The sequence below is a fragment of the Embiotoca jacksoni genome, unplaced genomic scaffold (assembly GCF_022577435.1).
Source record: "Embiotoca jacksoni isolate LCO1_2020_lvr unplaced genomic scaffold, fEmbJac1.0.p SCAF_6, whole genome shotgun sequence".
Classification (NCBI taxonomy): domain Eukaryota; kingdom Metazoa; phylum Chordata; class Actinopteri; family Embiotocidae; genus Embiotoca; species Embiotoca jacksoni.
The window spans coordinates 7,096,471-7,123,913 of NW_027185414.1; the positions used below are offsets into that span (position 1 = coordinate 7,096,471).

Sequence of the window (27,443 nt, forward strand, 5' to 3'; positions counted from 1 at the left end):
ATTAAGCAGTCCAACGCTGCGAGTTTGAATTAGTGCAGTTTTTGAATAATGACAGAGTAACTTTCCATCTCACTGCTAATGTTCTTCTTTTTAAATGGGGAGCCTTTTTCTCACATTTTCCCCAGCCAGCTTTTTCCCTCCCTCGCTAATTCAAAGCAGCGCAGCTACATTAGAATGGAACATGGCAATTATCACCTTTTATCTTGGGTGGGCGCGCTTGCTCGCTCTTACCTTCCCTCTGTTGCTGGGGAATGATGGTTGGTTGCTGGGGGAACGCTTGGCTGATTGGCGCATAGGCGGCAGGGTAGGCTGCTGTTGCAAAGGGAGAACCAGAGTGGAATTTTTCACATCTCCATTTTCATATTTGACACAACAAAACTCAAATCATTATTCCATTGTTCATTTGCGTCCTCGAGACATTGCATAAATAAATTGCATTATGACTTGGAGCCCGGGCTCATTTGGCTGGTGGATCACTACACAAAGAGAATGGCAAAGGGGGAGTGGAGTGCAGTTCAACTCAGCAGACACACAAAGAAAGAGAGGGAGACTAACACCATGTTAATGAGAGCTGATGTCAGGCACAAAGCAGTGGTCATAAGAGGTCTGTGTCATCTCTCATGTTGGAGGCTATGGCAGGTTCAAATCCTCAGCTCTCGGTGTACTTTTGGAATTAAGTTTTTTTTTTTTGTGTGTGTGGGTGTATAATCAAGTCAAGTGAAAATCCTTTTGAAATCCTATGTACAGTATTCTAATCCAGGAAGAAATTGGCTGGTCATCTGGCTATCTCTACCTGTCATAGTGTCTACTGATGTGACAAACCGAAACGGAGAGCGGAGAGGCAAAGGGACAGATGGAGGAAGTGAGAGAGTAGAGGAGGTAGGAGAGACGGATCACCTGCGTAGTGTTGGACGCCAGCATAAGCCTGTTGGAGAGGGTCGGTCACCGTTGGACTCTGTGCTGCAGAGAGACGAAAAGAGAGACAGAGAAAGAAGGGCGACAAAAGAAAGGACGGACAGTGGTCAAGACAGACACAAAGAAAGATATAGACGATGTTAAGGAGAAAGGCAGAAATTAGCTTAGCTGTAGAGAACCGTCAGGGGATAAGATCACACAGGGAGTGGGAGGAATTTGGGTTGTCATTGCTTTCAGTTCTTCAAAATGCCTGTTCGCTCCAGATGTTTACATCAAATATTAACAACATGCCAAACAAACCACTTTGTAGTTCATTACAATTGCAGCTGCCTTTGCATAATGCAGAAATGGGGAGTGAGTGTCTGTCAATTCTTCAGGAATCAGTCCCAGAAAACATTAAGAAGCTGAGGACGGGCTGAGACACATCAAATTAACTATAATTGACTGATGGATGAACTGATGGATTCATCATGATACTCCGGCTGGCTTCTCAGAAATCTGCCAAACACACTGTTGATTGACCCTCAAGCCCTAAACGCCTCAGTTCAAACCAGAAAAAGATGTCATGAGAGTGTGAAGTTAAAAAGGACTCTTGTCAACTTTTAAACCGTATTATGTGATATAATTCAATTTGTCACTACTGACACATTGAACTTGCATTGTGGCAATTAGGTGATGTTCTTATTCAGATCAAGTACAACACTGGAATGATCAAACATTCATAGATCTCCATCAGTGCAAGCAGCTAGCGGTTCGGGGTCAAAGCAACAGACTCGTGACAGAAGTTGCAGCAGATACATCTCATGTTTCCTTTATGCAAACCTGGATCGTCTCACCTGGGTAAGGATGAATGCCGTTGGTGTAGATGGGCTCAGATGTGGGCTGCCCGTTGCTTTGAGGCGGGAGGGCACTGAATCCGTTGACCCCGATAGGGGTGGCTATGCTGGGCACGGCTGTGGCAGAGATGCCTGGGGGTGTGCTGGTGCCTGCAAATAGAATCGGAGTCATTATGGAAACTGCATGGTACGCAGGCTTCTCATGTTTACACACTCGCAATAAGAGGTACAAGAGAAGTGTGTTTTTGTCCTGAAATTGTCATTTTCTCACATGTATTACTGTATAATGTGCACCTTGTGACCCACCGTGATGGTACACTGTAGTTTGGTAAAAATTGGCTCTCATTTAGCCTGAACTAAAGGTAAAGGTACTAAAATCAGGCAGAGTAACTCTAATCGTGGGTGGTTACAACATATAATGAAGGTATCATTCTGAAATTTCATTTTTACTATTGTCCAAAGGTATATTTTTGTCACTTGGGGTATAACACTGCACTTTTGATGGTAAAAAAATTCCCTTCGAAGAAAAGGTACCATAACGTACAATGTATTGGACGTAGGGGACCTGTGCCGCTTCTTCTAAGCACCTTTCCTGCTTGTGGTGATATTCCAAGTCTGTCACCTTGTCAGTGCCCTTTTGTGCTGATGGATTTTTATTATTTTTCTTATCTAGGTGAAGGGCATTTAAGTCATGTAGGATTATGTTTGATAGGCATTACCTGGAATATGTAGGCCTTGTGGATTACAAATGCCAGGTACAGCATCAAGCCACTTTATTTAATACATTTGCAATGACCCTGCCTTCAGGCGGCCTGCCTACTTAGTGTCGAGCCATCAAAGCTCCTCGTGACAAGGGCCAAAAAGATAGTTCAGACTGGGGTCCAGGATTATCTCACACAAATCTTTGCTCTTATATTGTATAAGCCAAGGACTCTGCATCCAAAGTCATCGGATTGGCTGTTTTCCCAGAAAACACACACTGTCACTGAGACTCAGAGGGAGAGAGCGACAGACAGAGAGAGAATGAACAAGAGATAATGTGAGAGAGGAGGGGAGGGAGATACTATAATGTGGCTGCCAATGACTGTAAAGGAATGCTGTACATCTTTTCCCATCATGCCTTGCTCAGTACAAGGCTCCGCTTCCTTTAATTCAACGCTGATAGTCTGCTTCAATCCAGAGAATGGAGCCTACATCTTAAAAAATTTAACAAGGGCAACAGCAGAAAGGCCTTGAATGAATATATTACTACTGCTTCTATAATTCTTGCTAATGACGAAAATGTTCTAGGGCAGCAGTGAAAAATGGAGAGAGACGTCCTGCGTGAGTGTGTGTTCGCACTTGCCTCTGCTCTTGCACCCATGCCAGTTAATTGCGCGTGTGTGTGTGTGTGTGTGTGTGTGTGTGTGTGTGTGTGTGCGTGTGCGTGTGCGTGTGTGTGTGTGTGTGTGTGTACCTGAGGATGGTGTCATGGGAGTAGCCACCAGACCGTTGACATTGAAAGCTGCCATTTGCTGCATTTGCGCCGCAGCGATGGCTGCCATAGGGTTCAGGTAGGACCCTTGTGTTGCTGCCATCAGGGCTGCTTGCTGTTGCATCATCTGCTGTAGGATTAAAGAGCAGTGGGGAGAGAGGCGGATGGCAGGAGGGATGGAGGGAAGGACAGAAAAGGAAAAGGAGGGTGAAATAGCCGCAGGATCAGAGCATGTTTACTCTCGCATCTCTGTTTGCTTGGCCCGTGCCTTGTTCTTGAACAGAGCGGTCCATGTTGCCCCGCAGCTTCGCTTCCCAGCTACTGTAAGACCGCTCCGGTCATCCGCTCATTATACTGAAACAAGATAATGGCTATGTGGTGAGATGAGTTTAGGAAGCTGCAGTCTAGCTATATGTCCTGTATTTATGTGGAAAAGAAAAAGGGGGCCACAGTGGCAGAGTTAGAGGAGATATTGTGTGTGAGTGGGCGATTCTCACCTGTCAGGGTGAGTTGTTAGCTACTGTGCGAGTGTAAAATCTCACAGACTCTTAAGTCAGGCTGTGACTTTCATGTGTGAATATGAAATGGGGGTGGGGTTGGCTGACAGAGAGAGAGGTAGGGAGTGAACGGGTGTGGGTTCTTGGTAATGACGTGCACCTCTGTTTGAGTAAAAAAAAAAGGAATATATGTAAGTAGATGAAATGTTAAAGAGGCAGGCCCGAGTTGTCTGTTTAAATTCACACATCAAGTTGGGAAATGCGGGAACAGAAAGTGAATATGAAGTGGATGTTTGCAAATAAACCAGTGTTGCACTGAGAATACATGATAAGCAGCCTCCCTGGACGAATGAAGGGATAAAAAGACACATTATATAAAAGCAGTGCAGAGGTTTTTTTTTGTTAAGCCTCTGCAATTTTGGATCCTTAACAGCCGTTTAATAGTGTGAATCACTTAAGGAGCTGTTCGCTGGGAGTGTCACATGCCTAGAGGGAGAAAGAGTGGGTTCAATCCTCAAATCACAACAGTTTTTGTTTCTTTTTTAAATTTTTTTTTAAAGCTCACCGTCTCCTCCCCCGCTGGGCTGAGACTTACAGCATGAGAGTAGGCGCCATAGGCCCCAAACTGGATGGTCATGGGACTGAATATGCCGAGCTGGCCCGCCATCTGGTGCATCCTGCGAAGGGTCCTCTCCTTATCAGTGTCTGCAAATTTGACCACCAGGCTGGACGAGGCACCCTACAGAGACACATACATTTACAAGGTTAGTGAAATGTACAGCCCAGCTTCCATATTTTAACTTTTCCATGTGTGTCTACATAAAATTATTTGTGGATACTGCTGGAGTTTTATCCAAATAGGATAACTGATAGTGCAAGGTTATGCAGTGTTTAGCAGATTGTTCCCATCACTTGAGCTTCTCAACCAGCTACTGAGCTGGTGTCTGTTAGCAAGTGTTGGGTATTTATGACCAAAGCTATGTACCATGATATATTTTAAGTTAAACTGACGGAATCTTAAAATGTTTGTTTGAGAACATAGAAAATTGTAATATTTCATCATGGATATGTTGCCCACACACTGTGTGAATTATTAATTTCTTTCTTGAGTTGGCACTCTTCAAAATACACAGACACTTAAGGTTATACTCCCTCTTGTAGCATAAGGGGGTAACAACATTTGTCCTCAAATGCCTGACTGGAAAGAAATTGGAGCACAGTGTCAAACTACATAAGCTGTATCTCGAGTGCAGTGGTTTAATCATTGCTCTGAACAGGTCTTTCTAGCCTGTCTTTAGCAGCACCGTATCCTTACATTGGTGGATTGTTATAGCCTTCCGAATGTCAGTCTGCGCATTGCTTTCCTGTCATATGTACTGCAGAGAAATAATGCCTTTTCAAGTGATGTCTGACCCTTTGGCTTCGCTGTTTCACGGATGCTACTGGCTGACGGCCTCGAATCTGACGACCATTATTACTTTATACTCTCTTGGAATTCCAACTTGATTTCTGCAGAGATGATGAAAGTAAGTTTCCAACACCTGTAACAACCATCGCTCGACAAACTTTGCAGTAAATAGCTATAGATATAGCACCTCTCTTGGGAACAAGTTCCTCCGGTGCATCTCCGGTATCTCTCTCTTCATTTCCCCCCTTTTCTGCGCTTGAATGTATTGTAGCGACAGATCCTCTCCCAGCTGTTATTTGACTGTTGTAGTACCTGCTTCCTATTGTACCCAGCATGCTGTGTAATTTTGTTAATTGTACAAATTGTTTATGTTTCATAGATTGTTGTGCGCCATAGTGTTTTGCCCTGTTTAAGGAAGTTATTTGGGGTTATTAATTATTGTGTTAAAAAGTCGTAACCATTCATGAGAAGGGAAGACAGTTGAAATAGTTCCCTCTCAGTACCTCTGCTCAGCCTGCTATAGTGCTCCTTGCAGTGGAATGGTAGTACTTTGATTCCTGATCTATGAGGACGCACAGTTTTCAGCTTAATGCAAAGTTAAAGTGATTCATTTAATGCTGCTTCAGAGTGGCAGTAAATTAAAAATTCATACCATCCGGGAATTAAAATGCGGTACACTGGATGAACCGGTTTTCTACTCAGCACTACTATTAGCCAAAGATGTCTGTGAACATCCTTCAACTGTGTAAACAGTTGGAGAGACTAAGAGAAGACAACAAGATAATTACACACATTATGTAACTACAGCAGTTTGTGAGGCTCATATGAGTTTCTCAAAGCTAACTGCAAGTCTGTTGCTCTAGTTAACATGCTTTACCAGGAAGTGTGCTATCAATCTGACCACAACTTAAATGTAGGTCATTTAGAAACAAGGTTACTTAATGCATGCATTGCATTTGCATGTTTTAATGTGTGGTTAAAAATAGCTTTCTCACAATGTGTATTTCTCGTGGGAAATGACCAGCAAAAAGTACATAATTAAAAAAGAGCTCTTCGACAACCCTTTTCTTTCTTCTGAAACCTGAGTGTGGGTTCTCTTTCACAACACAACGGATAAAAAGTGGTACTCATGTTGATCATGTCTGTGATCTGATGTCCAGTGTGCAGTACACTCTAGCCTTGAATGCCTAATGTATCTAAACAGAGGAAGCAAATGGAATTAGATATGCACCTCTCATGACTGCAATCATTTAGCTGTCAGTGTTAAATGGAAGCGAATAGTGAGTGATATTTGCTTTCGTGAACTTTCCAACTCAAGTGTATACACTGGGAGTGAACTGTGATCCTAACCAGATCCCACAGGAGTCCCAGTCCCCCACTGGTGAAGCTCCACTGAATACAGTACTGGGTAATTAGGTCTGACAAAAGCCTTCGGCATGTGGAGGGTGAAGTATTGACTAATGGCTCTTCCTTATGGCAGATATAGTTCCGTATTGATGTCCGTGCTCCTGAGTTTGCATCCAATTAAATCATTTGAGAGACAGAGACCAGAGTCAGTTCCTCATGTGACATCCAGGCCAGGAGAGGGGGAAGGAGAGTGTCTGTGTGTGAGTGAGAGACAGATACAGTGTGAGAGAGAGAGAGAGAGAGAGAGAGAGAGAGAGAGAGAGAGAGAGAGAGAGAGAGAGAGAGGAAGCTGCCAGGCAGAGAAAGTAGCCACAGACACTGTCAAGAGGACCAGGCTCCTATTTAATTACAGGCAGTGCATGCTGGGAAAGAGCACGGAGCACCACCAGGACAGAAGGACAGAGACAGCCAGGGGGCAGTCAGGATATGATTAGTAAGATCATAAAAGCAAAGACATGGGGAGAAAAGGACTCCATAATCACAACTTGGATTCATCTTTCACAAAATGTCCCATCCTGACAGGGTCAGTACAAATTCAGGCTTTGATTTAGATTTCCATATTTTCTTGGGGCGTAGAAATAAAAAATGCGAGAGAACTGCAGGGGGACATGTGGACAGAGACAGATGAGGCTGACCAGTGTGAGTGATGCTGCATACACCTGCTTCTTGTGCGTGATTGCGTGACTCTGTGAGACAAAATGAAGATGACAAAGCTCGACTAAACTGTCCTACATGTCCAAGTTAGAGCTTGAGTGCCAACTTAACTGGAAGCATATTTCCTAAGCAGAACTATCCAAACAAAGAATCATAGAAACAAACTAAATATTAAATATTGCAAAAGCACTGTAAGTGTGTGTGTGTGTGTGTGTGTGTGTGTGTGTGTATTCAGCCACTAAACAAACAGTCTGAGTCCTGCTGTAGTTCAGCCTTATTTCATGATACGTTGTGGTAATTCATACAAAAAAGTGTGTCCTATTTTTGTAAGTGCTTCATGAAATTTTAAACAGGAACAGTAAGCGATAGTACCATTGAGAGGGCAGTTTGCCAGGGTGGTCTCTTGCTTTGTGCTTTGGTTAGTCATGGCTGCTGAAACAAACCTTGAAGAATACAAAGTTCATATATTTATCCTGCCTACATGCAACACTGATTATTGATTTTGTGCAATTTCCTGAAGTCACTCACCATTTTCTTAAGCCTTATCCTTCCCACAGCACCACTTCACCCCCCCCTTCCCCTCCAAACCTGAATCTTTTCTGTATAAAATAGATAAGTAAGCAACTACTAAAAAACAACAACAGAAAAAAAAATAAAAAAACAAGTTCTTGTTTTTTGCAAGTCAGTCTAGTAACCCGTGTTCCTTGATGTTAACCCATGTCTTATAAACATTCTACCAAGACAACCGAGAGAATGTGTTGGCTGTAGATAACTGTGAGAAAGAAGCTGGAATGAAGTAAAGCATCAGCGTGGACCCCAGGGACAGTACGTTTCAGATGGGATCCTATCAGAGCCAGCCAGCACCCCACCTCAGGCCAGAGGAGACCCATCTGGTGTTTCTCCCTCGATGCCATTTCAATTAGTTAAATCAATACTCCGACATGGCGGCGTTAACGGCGCAGTTTTTTCCCTTTCTAATTTCATTTCATTCCACCTCCTGACCTTTTTCCGCTCTTTCTCAACTTTGTGGGGCCAGTTGAAGGGACTGGGATGTTGGATTTAATGAGGCTGGCACTGAGCAAACATCTTCCTGCAGCGTTGTTGCTCAAGTCAGCCCACAGCACAGGGGCCTGGCATTTAGATTACATTCATTTTCTGCCTTGTGTATCTGCGTATTCTTATATTCATTTAATACCTCATGAAGAATGCATTGTGAGCATGGGGACTGTGAAAGCCTCGGGCTGCCTGCGCTCACTGTACTGTGATTCAAGATGAGGGGAGTTTGGCCTGGTCTGGCTTCTCCCAGCAGAGTTCTCGGCTGTGGACGACAGCGTGAGAGGAGATCCACTCTGCAGTGTCTACACTGAATGGTCTTGGCAGCAGCACTAAAGCACTACAACTGCCTCTGCAGGTGTTGTCAGCACTGCCACTCATGTCAGAGCCAAGTATTTCTGACTTTCACAGCATAAAAGCTAAAATATCCCCTAAAAATTAAGAATTTTGTGTTATCCTGACTTCTGAACAAGATCATTTCATATCCCCACATCTCAAGCAGACTAGATCCAAGGCCTAATCAGAAAAACAGATTTCCGAGTGTGATCCCTGGCGCGAATCAAAAGTTTCTATCCACATAAAGAAAAAAGTAGTGTGTGGCCAGTTAATGAAGGAACAGGTGGTGGTGGCAAACAACGAGAAATGGATGCAAAGCAGCTCCTCCTCACTGGTTGCAGAAAATCACAAGCTGACAAACAAACAGAATAATAACCTCCACCAGCATGACTCCTATACCTGGAGAGAAAATGAATTTGCCGAATTTGATAAGGGCCAACAGGGAGCCTTCACTTTTGACAGGTACAACTAAGGAATTTGTCACAGGTTCAAAAACTAATCTAATTTCTTGAACAACACACTTGACTTGTGAAAATCTCCCATATTGGATTTTGAGCAGGCCGCGAAATGTGTAGATGGAAAAATACACAACGGTAATTGAGGGATTAGAACTCAACTACAGCAGTGAAATGACATTACGCTTTTATCTCTGCATTACTGTGATACAAAGACGCTGGTGTTAAGTGTCTACCAACAGGTAAACAGACACTCGTGTTTCACCCTCTACAGAGGCTTACAACAATACAATATGACAACATTCACAATGAAAGGAGAGCCGTCATTTCCAAAAGCGCACTAATGTGCTAGGAACCTTATTTCCCTGCCATTCAACATCTTCTTTTAAATGACAAATTAAACATCCACAGTTGCCCCAGCTTTCTACAGATTTAAAGACTAAAACTATCAATTGAGAATCTGTAAGAAATTAATTGAATACAGCATAACAAGTTTGTTTGGTAATTGGATGAACCCCCTCTGGGCCTCATATTCAACTCTCTGAACCTTGCTGCAACTCTGCTTGCCTCACGGGAGGACTGTCTCTCATTAGCAGTGGATGATGCTGTCTTGGTCTGGCCTTGCTTTCTCCCACATACTGCTGCATGTGCGCTGCTGCACACTGCATCAGACCAAGAGACACATAAGAATACTGTCATTTATAGTAGCGTTTTCATTTATGGGGTATATTTGGTCCACAGTATGTAACGAAGGCAAAAAATAAAACTCCATGCAGTATGTCAAATGCAGAGATTTTTGCAATAGTTTCATGTGGCATTTGATGATTTTTTTTGTTTTGTTGCAATGACAGTGTTCTCTGGCTTGGTCTTATCTCTCATTAATCCAGAACTATAGTATCACACACATGTAGTCTTGTTGCTGCCAACACCAGCAAGCTCCACAGGTCCTGTCAGCCACGCTGTGACACCAAACATGACAATGTCTGCAATTTGCTGGATGTTGTCTGCCTGCCTCTGACTTTGCCATTTGAAGTTTTGCCACCTGTGCCTCTGCAGCTTTACAGTAATTCAGCAGCGGAACAAGGAGCGAGAGTGCCTGTTCTGTGCTCAATCACCTTTTATGTTAATTTTGGAAGCACCTGCAGTCTGCAATAAACATCAATTAAAGCTATGACCCGATCTATCAGCGCATGCCCTTCGGTGGCATCCCTTGGCCTTAAGCTTCATTAAAGCCTTTCATTTTGGGGCAGTGTATTTTGGTGCAGGTATTATTTATGGCATGTGTGCGTGTGCCAGGTAACACAGATGCTGGAGGGAGAACATTAAGAGGGAAAGAGAGACAACTCTTTGTTCAAGGTTCATCCAGACCTCACAGCTGGCAGCAGGCCGTGAGCAGAGCGGCCCACTCTCTGAATCCTGCCTCCTGTTAGTCTGTTGTTGACGACATGTGGCAGTGATATTATCCAAATTAACTGCATCCCCCATTGGTACCAAAGCCTTAGCTGGATACTAATGGCCACCTTGCCTATTAATCTGAGAGCAAGTTGGATTTGGGGAGAGTAGGATAACAGGTGCAGGGATAGAGGGAGAGAGATATGGATAATATAGATTATTAATGAACTTTTGGATGCCTCTTGATCCGCCCCAGGTTTGTTTGGGGCTCCATATGTTGCTTTGGACAGTATATCTGCAGTGGAACTCAGGTGGCTCAGTGGCCCAGCCTAATGCAACTGTGTTTGGTCTACAACACAAGTCAACATACTGAAAGAGTGCAAAAGTGGTGCTCATGAGCCAAATTTCCTGTACAAGAAAGCAAAAAAAACAAAAACAGCCTCACAGGAGTCAATTATGTAAATCATCTGGATGTAAACATATTCTATTGATTGAGTCAACAAGGTATTTTGAGGAAAAGATAAATAACTTGATTATAATCAAATTTCAGTAAGAGGCCTGTCATAATTGTGCGTGATCAGTGCGCAACATGATTATTCTTTGGCTCATGGCCCACTGCTTATTAAATTTCGACCCTTGTGGTTTACATGCTGAAAAGTTTGGCGTCTGCTGCACACAACAAACCACACACAAAGTTAAACTGACTGTACCACTTATTTCCCTCCCTCACTACTTCAATGTAATGCAAAATGAGGCGGCATCAAAAAGATGTGTAAATTACATCTGGCTTCCAGGACACTATCTGGCTGCCAGGAAGCATCCGTAAATATTTATTGCGGAACATCAGTGAAGTGTGTGAAGGTGCGGGTGCCTGCCAAAAAGAATGTGCGCTTGTGTGTGTGTGTCCAGCTGTGTAGTACTCGACACACACCCAGCAGTGGCAGGGAGATGCTTCGTAATTCATCATTTCTTTTACTTGAGCTTATTTGGTGGCCTTGTTCAAGACCGACAGAAGTGTATCCAAATAATAATGAACTGCTGTCTGACTAGAGGTTTGTTGGCCTCAGTCTTTAGCTAAACAAATCAACACCAATTCTATTTCATGCATCTCTGAATTATTGTATATCAAATACAGTGACCCAATACAGCATTACCTATTTTTCATAAATCCTTATATCCATATCGATATGCACAGTACTTTTAAGTGATACTTGCACAATTTAGTAGTATTGCATATGAGGTATTGTTGTTTCATTATGTCAATGTTTGCATGATTATGTGTGGTGGTCAATATGTGTCTACACCAGATCCATGACATGTTCTACATGTGCTTGTTCTACGTCTGTGAAATGAATGAAGCCATTATTTAGCAATCTGTTTTACATTTAGGCTGAACAGCTATATAAGTAGTATTGACAGAATCACATTAGTTCACAACATGTCATGATAAATATTCCGGTCTTCGATAGATGATGCCCGGGCTTTGATAAATAAATGTAGAAAAGGCAAAAGTTAATGGGGGGCTGATGAACTGCAAGTGTCCCATAATATTATAAAGGGCTTAATGCTGAAATATCAGGAAGCAGTTAAGGAAGCAAAAGCGGCTTATTAATCTGACCTCATTTTGAAGATCCATCCTAAATCTAGGGTGCTTTTTAATATTATTGACTTACTTGTTAACCTCCCTTCTAGTCACTGTAATGAAGCTTCTCTTGATAAGTGTTTTCAAGTGTCTTAAATGTTTAATATTCTTTTACAAAAAGTAGACCCACGACAGGGCCGAACAGTGACAGTTAATAAGTTGGCTGTGATGAGCTGTTTTCAACACCTTTGTGTGGTGTCCAAATAAGCTGTGATCTTTATGAATCCCTTTACAACCTGTTTAACAGTCTGTGCCTGCATTTATTTATAGACCATGCATGTATTTCTTCTCCTTCTCCTTCTTCTCCTTCTCCTTCTTCTCCTTCTTCTTCTTCTTCTTCTTCTTCTTCTTCTTCTTCTTCTTCTGCTTCTTCTTCTTCTTCTTCTTCTTCTTCTTCTTCTGCTTCTTCTTCTTCTTCTTCTTCTTCTTCTTCTACTTCTTTTAAATTACAGTATACATGCATTATTCTACTGGGATGTAGCAAAAGCAAACAAAACACTTTCACTCTTATGCAGATGACACTTATTTAAATATTGATGTAAGAAGTTAGATCACTACCTTTTAATCCATTTTCATAATGGCTGGACAGGTAGCATAACATAATTTAAACTGGTGATATATTTGATATAAGTTAATTACAACAAACGTGGATGAAATCTATCCACATCCACCATTTACATTGTATTGCTTAACCATGAAAATGAATCCCTGTCTCCGTTTTAGGATGGAATAACTAACTTAATAAATTATAAATTCAACTTTGAGTAAAATGTATTATTTGCTGTTTTATCACAATACAGTGGGTAACGACTGAAATCCACATAAGAACAAACTCACACCTACAGTTTTCATCATATAATGCTTGCAGTCTATATGCAGTTTCTCATTTTTCTATTTCTATCATTCGACCTGTACCTTTCCTTCAATTTCAACTGTTCATAAATAACATTAGCATAGACAGTACAATGTCTACTGAGAACACATTCAAGGATTTGTGTGCTGTGCACTGTAATCATATCTTTATGAGAATGTGAATGTAAACACTCTCTATCTGTCTGCTGAAAAAGTAGTTTGAATAGCAGGAGAAGGAAATGGATAAAGATACAGAGCAGGCAGCTGTACACTTTAAGGCAGTGGATGCTGACTGAGAAGGGCTTGCGTGTGATAGCAGTATGTGAGACTGGACTGTTGGTGAGGCTTGAGAAGAGTCAATCTGGTGTATGTTTTTGTCTGAATGTATGAGATTGTTTCCTAAGACATAAAAAGGACAAAGGCACTTGGTATTGAATTTCAAAAAGAGACATACGACCTGCAGCGAGAGTGTGGAAAAGAAAACTTTAAACAAGGCTTGGTTATTGTTTATCTCTTGGCAGAGCAGAAAGAGTCAAAAAGTTCACCAATCTTTGTTGCAAACTTTTGACCAGGCTACTTCAAATATTTTATAAAAGTGAGACCACAGGCAAAACAGCTTGCATAAATCGACAACCAAGTGACACCACGTGTTGGAAAGCTTTCTTTAAAACTGCCCCACATCCAATGAAAAAACGGTTGTTTGCAATGGCATTAAGTAAACCTGAAACAACTGATTCTGTTATTATGACAGCATTTGTTTTGAGTGTGTTACTTACAGGCATAGTCTGTCCACCATGCAAGCTGTTGATGGCGGCCTGCGCTTCTGCGTGGCTGGAGAACTTGACAAAGGCACAGCCTGCATACACACAAAGAAAGAGAGAAAATAGAAGAGAGGGGCACAACATCAGCGAGATGGCCTCGGATATGGGGAAAACAATCCGTTACCGTTGTTTTCATGTTATCTGCTTTGTAAATATATTTTGCCATTTGTGTGCTGAGTGCACAACTCTGAATAAATCAGTCTAATTGTAGTGAAGGCATTAGCTGCTCGGAACATCCTGTCCCTTGCCCATTTCTAATTTGACCCCCTCCACTTTAGAGCATGTAGCCAAGGCATTTACTATGCCGACTTGTTTGTGATTATTAATCTCTTTAATATTTACACATAGTGATTTGTGTGCAGTCACTCATAAAAGAGATTATGATGACAAAGGAATAGTATTATAATCTGCCTATCAAACCGAATCTTTGCTCGCATATAATTTCAGACAGAGGAGGAGGAGGAGGGGCGCTTTGCTCAAGGGGCATTCAAATCATCTTAAATCCATTGTGTAGTTAATACACAAAAGGGAAAGTCAACATAAAAAGTTGTCCAGAAGACAAGGGATCTGGCGATATAGCTTTAATATGGAGCCCCGTTGCATTAACAATTCAAATGATATTAAAAATAATTAAAGTTGATAATATTTCACAGTATGTGTTTTGGAAGCGTACATGTCGTGACCACATGACTACTACATGTGTATCAGTGTGTAGGTTAGGACAGGCACCAAACCAATGTAAAGAGATAGTGACCTGAAGTGCAGTGGAACTGAAACGTGGTAATTTTCCAAAAGCCATTAAATTAAACAAGAGCTATTTCTCTAAGCTGTATGGTCTTCATAGACTGCAAAGGGTGCTCTGATATGTCCTATTCTTATCCTTGCCTTCAAGTAGCACATGTCTTAAGTCAAGAGATACCTCATTAACAGACCCATTGATTCATTCTACCCACTTTTCATTAATCGAATAGCATCAGTGTCTTTGAACCAGAGAGGCTTCTCCTGGGTTTCGTCACTGTTTTCTTGTGAACTGTTGATACCTATTTAAAATGGTTAAATGTATTCATATACTCACTCTGCAGGAGTTGTGATGATTTATTTAAACTACCAACACTGATAGGTAGGCTCAGGAGATATTATGTCTGGCAGCAACCCATTCACTGCTACATCTCCGGAGTCAGCTTTGCTTTCCCAACAAACTAATTAATAATTTCCTCGCGAAATCAAAATGATTGAACTGAGGGACATGCAGCATGTGTGCAGTCAATGGAGGACAATTTCCACCTTTACCTGAGGCCCTGCCTCTGCATTCAAGCCCCATGATAAATGGTAAGGATTTGAAAGTGTTGCGTGCGGAAATGTGGTGAGTGGTAAAGGCCATGTGTTTTCTGTACTGTCAAATGTCCTCAAAGCGTGTATAGATCTACAGAGGCAAGCAGATAAGTCAAAGAAGCCTTTGATTCTGTCACAGCACTCTAGCACTCTTTTGCTTCACTTGAACACCCCTCCGGGTAGAGGCAGGAAAGGTCTTTATTTGTCCAACTGAAATGCACCAGCCTCGTGTGTACCATTTGACTGCAACTCTGTCTTTGAAGGAACAAACACATTTAACCTTTGTAGCTGAAATAATAAGGGGCAGTTTGTTCTTGCAAAAGCCTTTAGATTTTGTAAGGCAACTTGCTCTTGGTTCCCTAACAAGGCTACCAGATATTGCGCCAAGGTCCCAGTGCCCCCAGCAACTCAGCCCAAACGGAGCTGACACTCATAACTGCAGGGCTTGGCACATGCCATCAGTGGCAAAGTCATGTTGAACATACAATGTCCTGAAATTTCTCATCAAAAATCAGTGCTGTAGCCTTGCTTTTGTTGACCTAAAAAGAAGTTAAGGGACACGGAGCACAACATCTCAAACGAATTGGAAGTGCTACAGCCTCATAAATTATAGTGCACGTTTGAGTTTTTGAATTTGATGGCTCAGAATGAGTTGGGGAAGAAGGAAAAAGAGAGATTGTATTGCTTTCAAGCGAGAGGATCTGCACTGCCTTTTGAATTCCCGGGGTAATAATATGTATGCATGAATTCCATCCCTCTGGATGGGTGACATTTATAACACAACTTAATTATAGACCTAAAAGCCATCTCTCTATTATTCCTGACAATTCGGGGCTCTATTCAACTCTGGCAGCAAGTGTTGCACTTTGAAAGTACTTTGAGGAGCAGCGTCATAGAGAGATGGATGTTAAACTTCTCGGCCTTTTTATTGGGTGAAGAGGGGTGCTGAAAAGCCTCTGAGTAGCATAAATTTACATCAACAGGGGACAAAGCCTCTACCATGGAACAGATAGCACTGTCAATTTCAAGGTCTGTCTCATTCAAATTACAGGAACCTCATCCCGAGCGAGGCGGCTGGCAAAATAATTTGCCGTAACATCCCGTAATGATTGCGTGGGACTATTGCACAGTGAGTGATAGGACCAGATACCTATACATGAAACCCTTGTCTGGTGGTGGCATTCATAGTTAACATTACAGTGAAACTTCAGGAAAAGGGAATGATCAAGTCAGATATAATAGAGACAAATACCAAAGCAGGAAACGTATGGCATGTGACGAGAGAGAAGGAGTAAGAGTTGAGGTGTGGGGTGCAGGAGGGTGAAAAAGAGTGAAAGCGTGAATGAGGGAGAAAACTAGCTCCTGTCTGACACAGTAGCACCGGCCTTATTTCATTTTATGTGCTGTCAATCAGCTTGAGGCATCTGAGCAGACAGGAAGAGAGGGAGCCAGATAGGAAGGGAGAGACAGCGAAAGAGGAAACAAGCCAGGGAGAAAGAAAGGTAGTGGGCCGGTGGGGCGACGCAGAGCAATAGAACCGGGATTAACAGTGAGGGGAACAGATGTAGACACAGATAGGTGTGTGGCTCAGTATAGCCAGGCTTTCTCTTTGATATACTCAGAAGGCCTTGCAAGATTGCACATTATCAACCCCTCTCCCTCACCTTCCCACACATCCCTCTCACACATTCAGAAGCTTCATATAGAAGAATAAATCATCGTCAACAGAGAGAAAAGAAGGCAGAGGTTCAAAGCAATATCATGGGCATTATCACTCCAAATGTGGCTGCGAGACAGAGACCCATCAAAGGATGATTGGGAGCCTTTCGCGCTCTCAGAACAATCCTACCTGGATCGCACATTTTACAGCCATCTTTAATTTGACCACGCTCTACTAACCAAATAGCACATAAGCCACAGACAAGAATGCATAAGCTATTCCTGAATGCAGGCAAATCTGCCGCACAGTGAGTGACAGCAGCAAAACCCGGAGCCCGGCTGCTTTATTTACAGTAGAACATTATCGTCCAATGGCGTCTCTGGGGAGGGATGATGGGAATGTGGGAAACAAACATGATTACACCTCTCCGCTTTTCAGATAACAGGAAGAGGAGGAGGAGGAGGACGAGGAGGAGGACGAGGAGGAGGAGAGGGATGAGCAGAAAGACGAGGTGTTGTGTGATGTAGTTGTTGTACAAGCCCAGGGTGAGAGGAGCTGCCATGATGAAGAGACATCATAAGAAGAACTTCGGGAAGGGAAGGGGGGAAACTAGTCGAGAGGAGTGAGAGGTGGAGTGAGAACAAAAAAGGGAAGGGGTATACGAAAAGTAGCGAGAAAAGGAAAGTGCGAAGAAGGAGGTGTCAGCACGGTGACAATGAGGTATGAAAGAAATGCAAGCACGGCACATAAGAGGTAGCGGAAAAATACAATAGCTGAGGTGGAGGATGAGTTATTCAGGAGAGCACGGTGGATCACAGACGATGTCAATGAGTGCACCGCAAGTGAAGCATGGCTCTAAAAATGTAAAGAGCAGAAAGAGAAGCAGCACACATGTAGACAAAACACAGGGACTAAGAGGGACAGACGGGGGCGGGGGGAAAGAGTGGGAGGTGTGTGGGCTCTGACCCTTACTGGCCCCGTCAGGCCCTCGCAGGACGGTGCACTCCTCGATCTGGCCGAAGGTCTCGAACAGCCGCCGGACATCGTCCTCGCTCTGCTGCTTGCCGAGCATCCCCACAAACAGCTTCCTGTCTTCTGGATAGGAAGAGGGGGAAGGGGGAGGAGGATGAGGGGGGGAGGGAGGGTGGAGGAGAGGAGAGAACAGAGAAATGCTACAGCTGATGGCACCGTTCTGCAGAGCTGAGAGGAACTTGTGCAACTCAAAACCCCCTTTTATCAGCAGTCTGCTGTGTTGTTGCTGCTGCGGCTGTTGTTATTGTTGTTGATCTCACTGTTGTGTGGTGTGCCACCCCGCCCTGGTATGAGGGAGATATATTCCTGTTTCCAGTGAGCTATTCAAGTCTGCCACGGTGATGTTTGATACAGATGATGTTTGGAGCGCTATGGGCTTCGGGTAAAGGTAGAAGGAGAGCGGGAATATTTTGCTCAGGTAGACGAACTGTTAGATCATCTGGTTGCTTAAATCACAACGTTGAAAGGAAACATGGTGCAAGAACATGTTATTACATTTTCTCACCATCAAAGCAGTCAGAATTATAATAAATAAGAGTAAAACTCCATGTCAAGGGCGTGCAATGAATATCCAGATGAGTTTTAAAAGTCTCGCCACATTTCCAGTATGTTCTATCCAATGATAAATGAAAGAAAAATAACACAACAAAGCAGTATCTCAGTCAGTGTACTGTTTTCTCATTATAGTCTATACCGTCTGATCTGCTCCACTTTCTGCTGATTATAGTATGTAATGTATGGAGGCAAAAGATTAAGGCACTCACATTTCTTCAGCGTGAATTATTGTGGTACATTTTAAGTTTGGGAACAAATACTTGGCTCCCCAGAAATAATGGATGATGGTTTTCGGCATTGGGTTTCATTTGTTAATTATGAACCTCAGGTTGCCACAAATAAAAGCTAGAATTAGCAAGATTCACATGCAACACAGAGAAATAATTTGTCCTCCTGCTATTTTGTGCACATGCTGCATAAGTCTGCACATTTTTGAGATTCAAAGATATTTCTTTGTATATAACTTTCTCATCAGCCCTGTGATGGAAAATGGTGGTTTAAGAAAGTACTTACTATGTAAGCTACAAGGATTAGTTCTCATATCTCATAGTGAAGGATCATGGAAATATCAAGGCGACATCCTGACTATCAAACTGACGTCCTTTGTAAAGTTGGTGTGAAGTAGCAAAAGGTCATGGTTGAGTGGTTAAGTAAAAAAGCAATGGACGGACAAAATGTTGGCTAATTCAAGTATGATTTAAAATTGTAAATCATGTTGGGCACTGACTGTTCCCAATTTTGTTTTAACAAATACTCAACTGGATTGAAAATAGCGCTATTACTCCTCATTAAGCTTGAGGGGCTACTCCACCGATACCCGTCTCCTAACTTCTACTTGATTCCTGAGCTCCAGAAGGGGGCACTCATGCACAGATGTATGGGCTCCATACCACAAAATTTTGGCCAGTCAGAAAGCTGGATTTTTCGAATTAATCATCCCAGTGCCCTGGCATTAGACGGAGCATTCATCTTCTTTACATCTTCTACATTATGCATCCCCTATTTCACCGTGTTGTGGAATGAAATGGCTACTAGCAAGAACCTATCGCCAGAACTGATGGAAAGTGGCAGGAAGAGGAAGAAGAGTTTATTGGAAATGACACTGTTGATCTTCAGCGTGAGTCATTTGACTGGTAGGCAGCGCACGAGGAGCGGGGAGGAGCGGGGAGGAGCGGAGGGCGAGAGCATCACCTGGGCCTCGACAGATGTGACGCCTCCTGTACCTGCCAGGCCCCATTAGACGCAGCTGTTCTAAAAATAAAGCACCAGGGCTTCCTTTTTTTGCAGCAGGGAAATCGGATCCTGTTCCATTCCTGTAAAGTTCAAATGAGACACGTGCCTGCTACCCGCTTGGCCACACAAATGAGCACCTGCATAATCAATAAGGCCACGGTGCCTGGTCTCTGCTGCCGGTGTTGTAGCTGAGGTGTCAGTCCATGCTCCTGTAGTCACGCCTTACACAGCAGGATTTCTTAAACCCACCAGCTGAGCCTGGCACTGCTGCTCATTACTGTTCCTCCCCTGTTGGAGCCGCAGGCTTGGAAGAGAGTGAGAACCTTGAGGAGATCAGCACAGCCACATATATCAACTGGGAATTAGCAAAGGCCGACAGAAGGACAGACATCTAGCTTGATGTTAGGCATCAGTTCAGAAGCTGCTTTACTCTAAAACCATCCTGAACAGGTGGTGGAGAGAAATAGGATTGACCCCTGTCAATTGCTCCAAAGGTGAATTGATGCAACAGCTTGGCAAGACTGTATCGTCCCCTCCATCTTTCAGGCTTTCACTGAGGTGTCACTGTTGCAACTTAAACGGGCGCTGTGCGGTTTTACGTGCCTCCTGCATTGTGTTAATGTTTTGGGACAAAAGTCTCATCTCTGTCCTGGCCCGAGGAGATCTAATGGCGGCTTTACAAGGCTAATTAACAAGCCATGAGCGAGGTAATGAACTTTCCAAATGTGCTGGCAAACGCAAAAATAAATTACACCCCAGTGAAGGCATTAAAGGAAGTGTGAGTGTACTTCTGAGCCTTCCTTTGGGAGGGCCACAGTGAGAAAATGAATTTGGAGCTACTATCTTTTCATTGCCTGACCTCAGAGTGTCTCAGTCGGCCCACTGCATGCCCTGGCCAGTGTATAGATTGCTATTAATTAGTCCACTTTGCACCTGTCTCCAAAGCAGCTCTTATTGGATTTTGCAAGTTCCCACTCATCTCCTATGGCCACTCGCAAGCTTTAAATTGGCATTTTATGAATATGAATAAATATCCTGTAATGCACCCTCTGCACAAGGAGATGATTCCACGACTCCAAACGAGTCCAAAGAGTTGTCCATTAAAAGTGGGGAGTGGAGGGAAAAAAACGATGCTCTTCTCTAGTACAGTCATGTATTTGCATTAAGAGGGGTGAGGACCTTCCTATGGAGCTGACTAAGGATACAGAAGTATGACAAAACTCTTTGAGCCGACTGTTTGACCTCTTTGTACTTATCTCTCATTGAGAGGGGCTCATCTTATCCTTCTAACAGAGCTGAGCCACACAGCTGGAGAACATTTGAGCTCTACAGCACTTCTCTGCTCTACTCTGAAGAGACCTTTGTAATCTGCTCTTTAAACATTGCCACTACTTTAAAATAATAATGCGTGTGTGCTCATGCGCGCGCGCGCGCGCGCGCGTGTGTGTGTGTGTGTGTGTGTGTGTGTGTGTGTGCGTGTGCGTGTGTGCGTGTGCGTGTGTGCGTGCGTGTGTTGCTGGCTACATGACTTAGATTTTGTATCCTCCAACATCATTAATTAATCCCTGCATATAGAACAGTTCTGCTGTATGTCTTCAAAAGTAAATAGCAGATTCAAAGATACTATTTAACATATGTGTGAAATAGTATCTACTGTATATCTAGGCATGTGTTCATATGACGTTATAAAACAGTGATGTTTTATTTCAGGCCCCAGCACTCACTTCCTCTCACACACACTGTCATCCACACATCTTTTTTTGTTGTTTTATTCCCCCCCATGCTTCATCTCCCAACTGAAGGTGGGAGCAATTGTGTGGAAAATGGTTCCATGTCAGTCTCTAGCCATGTCCAAACCGAGGTGGCATGTGGACAGCCCCGTTTTATGAATGCAAATAAAAAAAGGAGATCAAAAAAGTTATCAAAACACTACTGACATCTGACAATTGCTTGTCTCAGGAAGCCTTTTCATTTCAGCGCCCGGTATATTAAAAATTAATGGATTTTGCACAGACGCCATATGCTGTCAAGATTGATGCTTCTCTCTCTGGAATAAAGTGCTACTTGTGTCATAGGCTGCAGTATATGCATATAGATTGTGCTTTTCTTTTCTTTTCCTCTTCTCTCCCTTTGTCTCTCTATTGCTCTCTGTGTCTTCCTCTTTACCCTTTATTGTCATCCCTCACCCTTCTCTGTCTCTCTAGGCAAAGAATCAGTTGCTGTGAAGTTGACTTTTCAAAAGTTTCTGCTTTTGTTTGCCAATAATGGGAATATTCTCTTTAAAGACTTGTTCTCTTGCTCCTGTGTCGTGGTAAATATTTCTTCTTTATTTTCTTTCTTTTCACAGTTCTATCACTTATTGCCCGCTGGCAGTATAGTAAGGGAAGCTTGGTAGTGGTAAGTGTTCAGAAAGCACGGACAGCTGCATCCAATGATAAAAGATGCATGCTAGTCCGCTGGGTGCATTTCAAATGCAGAGTAATGTTCCAGGCAGCACAACAAAGAAGTTGTTGCTTCTTATGGACTCATTAGAAAAGCCTGACGCTGGTGCGCTGCTGCCTGGGAGGCCCGCCACCAGACACGCTCACACACGTAGGCGTGCAGACAAGGGGCACAAAACGTTGGGTACTGCTGCTTCATACTGAGTTCGACTTGGTTTTTAATCATCTAGTGTGTTTCCCTGTTGTGTAGAGGCTACATGAGTATGGTTAGAATCAAAAGGTGCCATTTGCTTTCAGAATGAGCTGTTTAGAAGATGAACATTGAGTATTTATACATCATGGTAGAGGAAAATATTCCTAAATCTTCACTTTTTGTGCACATTTGATGTTGTAAAAGGCACTGTTGTTATGTGGTAATGTTTGAACTGTGTAAATCTTCAAGTAATGATACTTTGACGACAACACTGTGACATTGTTAACAGACTAAATTTCCATTCTCAATAACCGCAGGTAATATTTCAGCTCCAACAAGCCATATTTAGTTGCACACACTTTATACAACTCTACGTCCCCTTTTGTTAATACCTGGATAGATTATCATTATTTTTCATTTGAAAGTGCTAAGTGCTGAAAACAGTTTATTAACGGATTAATCACTTGTTAGACAAGTAATCATTGACAGTAAATGACATTCAATTATGAGTTAAACACAACAATAGGGTACTTATTAATGGAAAACGTATTAGTTTCAACCTTAAGAAGACATAAACTAAGAAAGGTGTGACATTGCTGCACATCTACAACATCATTTTCCCTCAGGGAACAATAAATTGTTATTTTCAAATTGTAGCGTAATGCATTTGCCGCATTATATTTAATAGCATTGTGAGATCAGACATGTAAACTGGACAAAAGTGAATTTTTGATCATATAACTTGCCAGATGTAAACTTGTATTTCTTGTCATTTAAGAATCATGATCTAAACAATCGTAGCAATGAAGGCTCGTCAGAGAGGTTAATATATATATTAGAATTAGATGGACAATTGGAAGCTCTTTAACTATTGAACAGGTTTCACATGTAATAGAAATGTGTATCCCACATTGTGCAACAGCTTGTGTGTATAAAAATATGCCTACAATGATTGTGTTGCATGGAAATTAACCCAGAAGGAGAACATGCAGAAGGTCAATGATTTCAGCTTGTATATGTTTTATTGATTTTTTTATTTTATTTTTCAATTTAACATAATTAGTGTGTATATTATCAAAGTCAACATGGATAGTGCAACGAAAGATCAAGATAGCAGTTTGATACTCAGCAACATATTCAGGAAAGCAATGGCACCTAGTCAGCTAGATTTAATAGCATTACTAAGTTGTTTCAGTGTTATGAACCTGCTCGTATTCCAAATATTAACTGTTGGCATTAATGTCATCTTTTTCAGCTGAATTCTTTAGAGGTTACGTATGAGCCTGTGAGCTGGGACCAGCAGCCTGTAAATGCAAAAAGCTTCAGAGTGGGGTGTTGATTTTTCTCCAACACCAGCAGTACAAGCAACCCTTTCACATCAGAGGAAATCATTTGATTTAAATTCGGTAACCACAAAAACAGCTTGATGAAGAACAGTATTTTAGTGGAATACAGAATAATGTTGTTCCCACTCAGCCAGTTTCCTGTGGCTGTCCTATTGTTTTGTCAAACAGCAACAGTACAGTGTTTTTCCACCTTTGCATACAGTAATGTTAGAATTCAATATCCCCCTCCAGTCAAAAAGTGTGTTTTGGTCCTGGATGTCTGACCCTCACTGCACGGCATGAAGTTAAGATTTCTTTTCTATTATGTTCTGCGTAAAGTTTCTCACCTAAAATCTGAGTTTCAGCACAAACCTGTAAGCAGGATATGTGGCATCACAACATGTTTGGAAGCCAGTCTTACGCAAGTGTGATGTGGAAACCGTATCAGATTTTTATATGTATCTTCAAACATGCCTGGAGGGGATCTTTAATAAATCAGCATCAGTATGTTCAGTTAAGGTGCAGTGTTGTAGTTGTAGAAAGCATTGTAGTAAATGGTGAGTTAACTGTAAAACAGCCTGCATAATGTATATATCTGTTGCATTGCTCAACCCCCCCCAAAGCCTTCCCCTTGCCTTTACACATAAACCTCAACCACCTAATAAGCCCCATTCTACTGCTAACTCATGTTTCGTTCGTACCCCGCTAACAGAAGTAATTAGACCTCATCACGGTGAAAATAACGTGCAACCACGCTCTAAACCTTTTTCTGCTGCTGCTTCCTATCTGATGTATGCAAGTGGATTATCCAGTATAGTGAGGTGGTAAATGGAATAATCAGAGGAGAACAAACATTCAAATTGCCAGTGTATCATGATGAGAGGATGCAGGCTTTGTGTTTGTAAATGCATTACTCATATCACTAGAGGTGTCACATTCGTTTATCCAGTGGAGTGGGAGGGGAGCTTTAAACCTTCTGGGATGCATGATCAAAAACCAACAAAGGATAATCGAGGCAAGTTATGAGAAATTGTCTGTTGCATCTTCTGGCAAAACCTTTAAACTTTCCTTTTTTTCCCCACATTAGAAAATTACAATATTTTCTAATACCTAGGCCTAATCATGGAACTCATCAAAAAAAATAATTTAAATCAGTGCCGGAAAACTTTGAATCAATACCCTGCTGTGGCCACTGTTGGAAACCCCTGCCTTCTTTCATGTGTGTTCCCATGTCTCTGCGTATTTCTCAGCACACATATATCAACCACTACCAGAATTCTTCTGGACTTTTCAGAGTTTTTGCACAATCGTGTCCAGAGGCTCAGAGGGATCTTTTGGCTTCATTTGCATGTAAAGTGGTGCGCGCTCCTCTGTGGGTGTGAGGTGCCTCCAGACAGCCCCTCCCCTGTGGCCCGCGAGACTGAGCCAGCCAGCAGTCCTCACTCTTCCCTACCTGCTGGGGCCGGGTATGACAGCACAGTGCGCAACATCTTAAGGTCCTGTCAATCTCCCCACTGCCCGACTGAGGTCAGTCTTCTGAGGAGCAGCCGCTTGGCAAGGACAAACACGACCCACTCACAGAGATTTCCCTCAGCCAGACGGACAAAAGGCGTGGATAAGATATTAAAACGGTTCACATGAGGCTGCTGAGATTCAAATACGGGGATGGGAATGCTCCTGGCACTGTATAAGTATCCAATAAAACCAAAGAATAGAGAGCTAATAAACAAGTAGGGTAAGAAGACTGTGTAGACAAGTGCACTGTGAGTGGCACATTATGAAAAAGTCGATGTTGATGGAGGTTGCTGGGCATTTCGGGAGAGTGTTGAAACCATCTTATCAGAGTTAATAAAAGAAGAGGGTGTTGCTGGCTGACCCATCATCTTTCTTCTCATCAGTGTGGTCTCCAGTCTCACAGCAGTGGCTAGAGGAGTGGGACCTGGCTTCAAGATTGTGTTTAGATAATGGCCATCTCCAATCATAGATAATCTGGCCCCATCTTTTCTTCACAGACACAGCGGCAGACAAGGTCAGGGGGAAAAAGATTCCTGGCGAGGCGAGGCGGAGATAGGGATGGGGCGGCTCTGAGATGATTTACTGCTGAGATTCACTCAGCTGCCTCCATCACCCTCCGTTAACTTTCTCATCCTGTCGTCTCTTCCCCTCTCGCTCTTTTTGTCTTCCATCTCTCACTCTCGCATTCCTCCGTGGGCCTTGTACTGAATCCCCACTTCTCTCTCTATCACTTGCTTCATCTCCCCCTTTGCACTGCTATACCAATGAGAGAGAGAGAGAGAGAGAGAGAGAGAGAGAGAGAGAGAGAGAGAGAGAGAGAGAGGAAGGAGGCAACAGGGAAAGACCAAGCGAGGGCCTACTTTCCCTCATTTCTTCCTGTTTTGGATTGAAACAAGTTTCTTGGGTTTCAAGTGGAAATACAGCAGCAGCTGTTCCTCTAGTGACCACGGCGCAATGAGAAAAAGAACTGTGCCTCGATTGTGCCTCAGAATCGCTGAGTTAAAATTGTGGATTGATTGGGTACAGTTCTGCAGGAAAACTAGTGTTAGGTACACTGAGTGGAGAAGAGGTCAGTTGACTCAAGGGACAGAAATAGATTTAAAGGCAGTGAAGCTTTCCTCCCAAGCTCCATTTTTTTTCTTGAAAATCCATGGTAAAAACATAGAGGAAAACATGAGTCATTGTAATAGACGGCTAAAGAATCTGCTCTGTGATCCGCAATGGCAGCCGAGTGGCAAGATTGTGTGGCGCCAGGCCACCCCAGTCATTTTCTTCGCACTAGTTTTACTTCTCCTGACACTCCCATATCCCCAGAGAGAGGATGTCTCTCAGGGACACTGTGAACAAAAGAGGGGCTACTGGAGTCTCCAAGTGGAGTAATTGGCCCTAATGTCTGCACAGGCACGTAATCGAGACCCCTGCACAAGTTTCCATGACAGATAATTGCTGATGTCTTGGTAGTGAAAAATTTGACTGTATTGTAGGGGTGCAAATGTCCTGGTTCAGCCCCGGGTTTGACAGCCTGGAGGCCCCACTGGGATTGGTGTACCTGACTGGGCCTCAGCTTTCCAGGGATGGATCCCTCGCTATTTTCTCTCCTTTAGTCAGCCCTATCTGGGCTGTCTATTTTCCTTTAACCACAAGCCTTCATAGTAAATCTCATTTCATTGTCAGCCGCGACTGTGGTTTACTTCCCTGGCCTGTCTGCTGACTTCCTGTTGCCATTAACGCTCAATATCTCTGTTGGGGCCTGTCTGCTTGGTCTTATTTCATTCTGTGCTGTGTCCTATCCTGTCCTCCTATATAGAAAGTTCATCTGACAGACTAGCAGGGGCTGTGCCAGTGTTAGAGCCCTCTGTATTTCATTCACACTGCCTGTTCATCTCCCTTCTCTTTCTGCCGAAAAAAGGGCAGTAATTGATATTGGGACCCATCCATCCTCCCCTCTTAAGCCCAGAGATCCAATTTATCTTGGTGAGAATGCCGATTGGCTCTCTCCCAGGCCTTGTCGGTCAGACTTTGCCTGTTTTTAGATGGCCGTTAATTAAAGTGCTGCCATGACAAAAATAAGATCTACATGGGGGTGTGTGTGGCAATAGAAATGGGCCATCTGATTCACACTTTGACCACATAAATCAGCGAAGTGGCTCAGTCTAATCTGACCTAGGCAGACTAAATCACCACTCTGAAAAGAAAGCAGAGGGCAGACACAGACCGGTCCTTTTAGATCCAATTCAGCCCGTGTAAATCTTTAACTGGCCTAATCTGCATTGACCTCAATGATTTCAGTCACAAATGGCTTTAGAACGATCTAGTCAATCACCATGTCAGTCAGATTAGAAGCATATTTGTATGTTTTTATGTCACGATTCATGCTTAACCAGATGTGTTTCCTTTTTAAAACAGAATCCACAT

At 42.9% G+C, this 27,443-nt stretch overlaps 1 protein-coding gene across 13 annotated transcripts in view; it reads right to left on the minus strand.

Moving 5' to 3' along the window:
* celf6 (CUGBP Elav-like family member 6) overlaps window positions 1–27,443 on the minus strand; it is a 144,535-nt gene that overhangs the window by 24,796 nt on the left and 92,296 nt on the right. For 3 of the 13 annotated variants that reach the window (XM_069173720.1, XM_069173709.1, XM_069173710.1), the window contains exons 4-10: window positions 17,701–17,829; window positions 13,698–13,777; window positions 4,288–4,461; window positions 3,208–3,355; window positions 1,752–1,901; window positions 898–960; window positions 232–312 (exon numbers count right to left, since the gene is read on the minus strand). In XM_069173720.1, the coding sequence (XP_069029821.1) occupies window positions 232–312; window positions 898–960; window positions 1,752–1,901; window positions 3,208–3,355; window positions 4,288–4,461; window positions 13,698–13,777; window positions 17,701–17,829 (825 nt within the window). The remainder of the gene's footprint in view (window positions 1–231; window positions 313–897; window positions 961–1,751; window positions 1,902–3,207; window positions 3,356–4,287; window positions 4,462–13,697; window positions 13,778–17,700; window positions 17,830–27,443) is intronic. The other 10 variants (XM_069173719.1, XM_069173718.1, XM_069173717.1 and 7 more) reach the window with 10 other exon arrangements.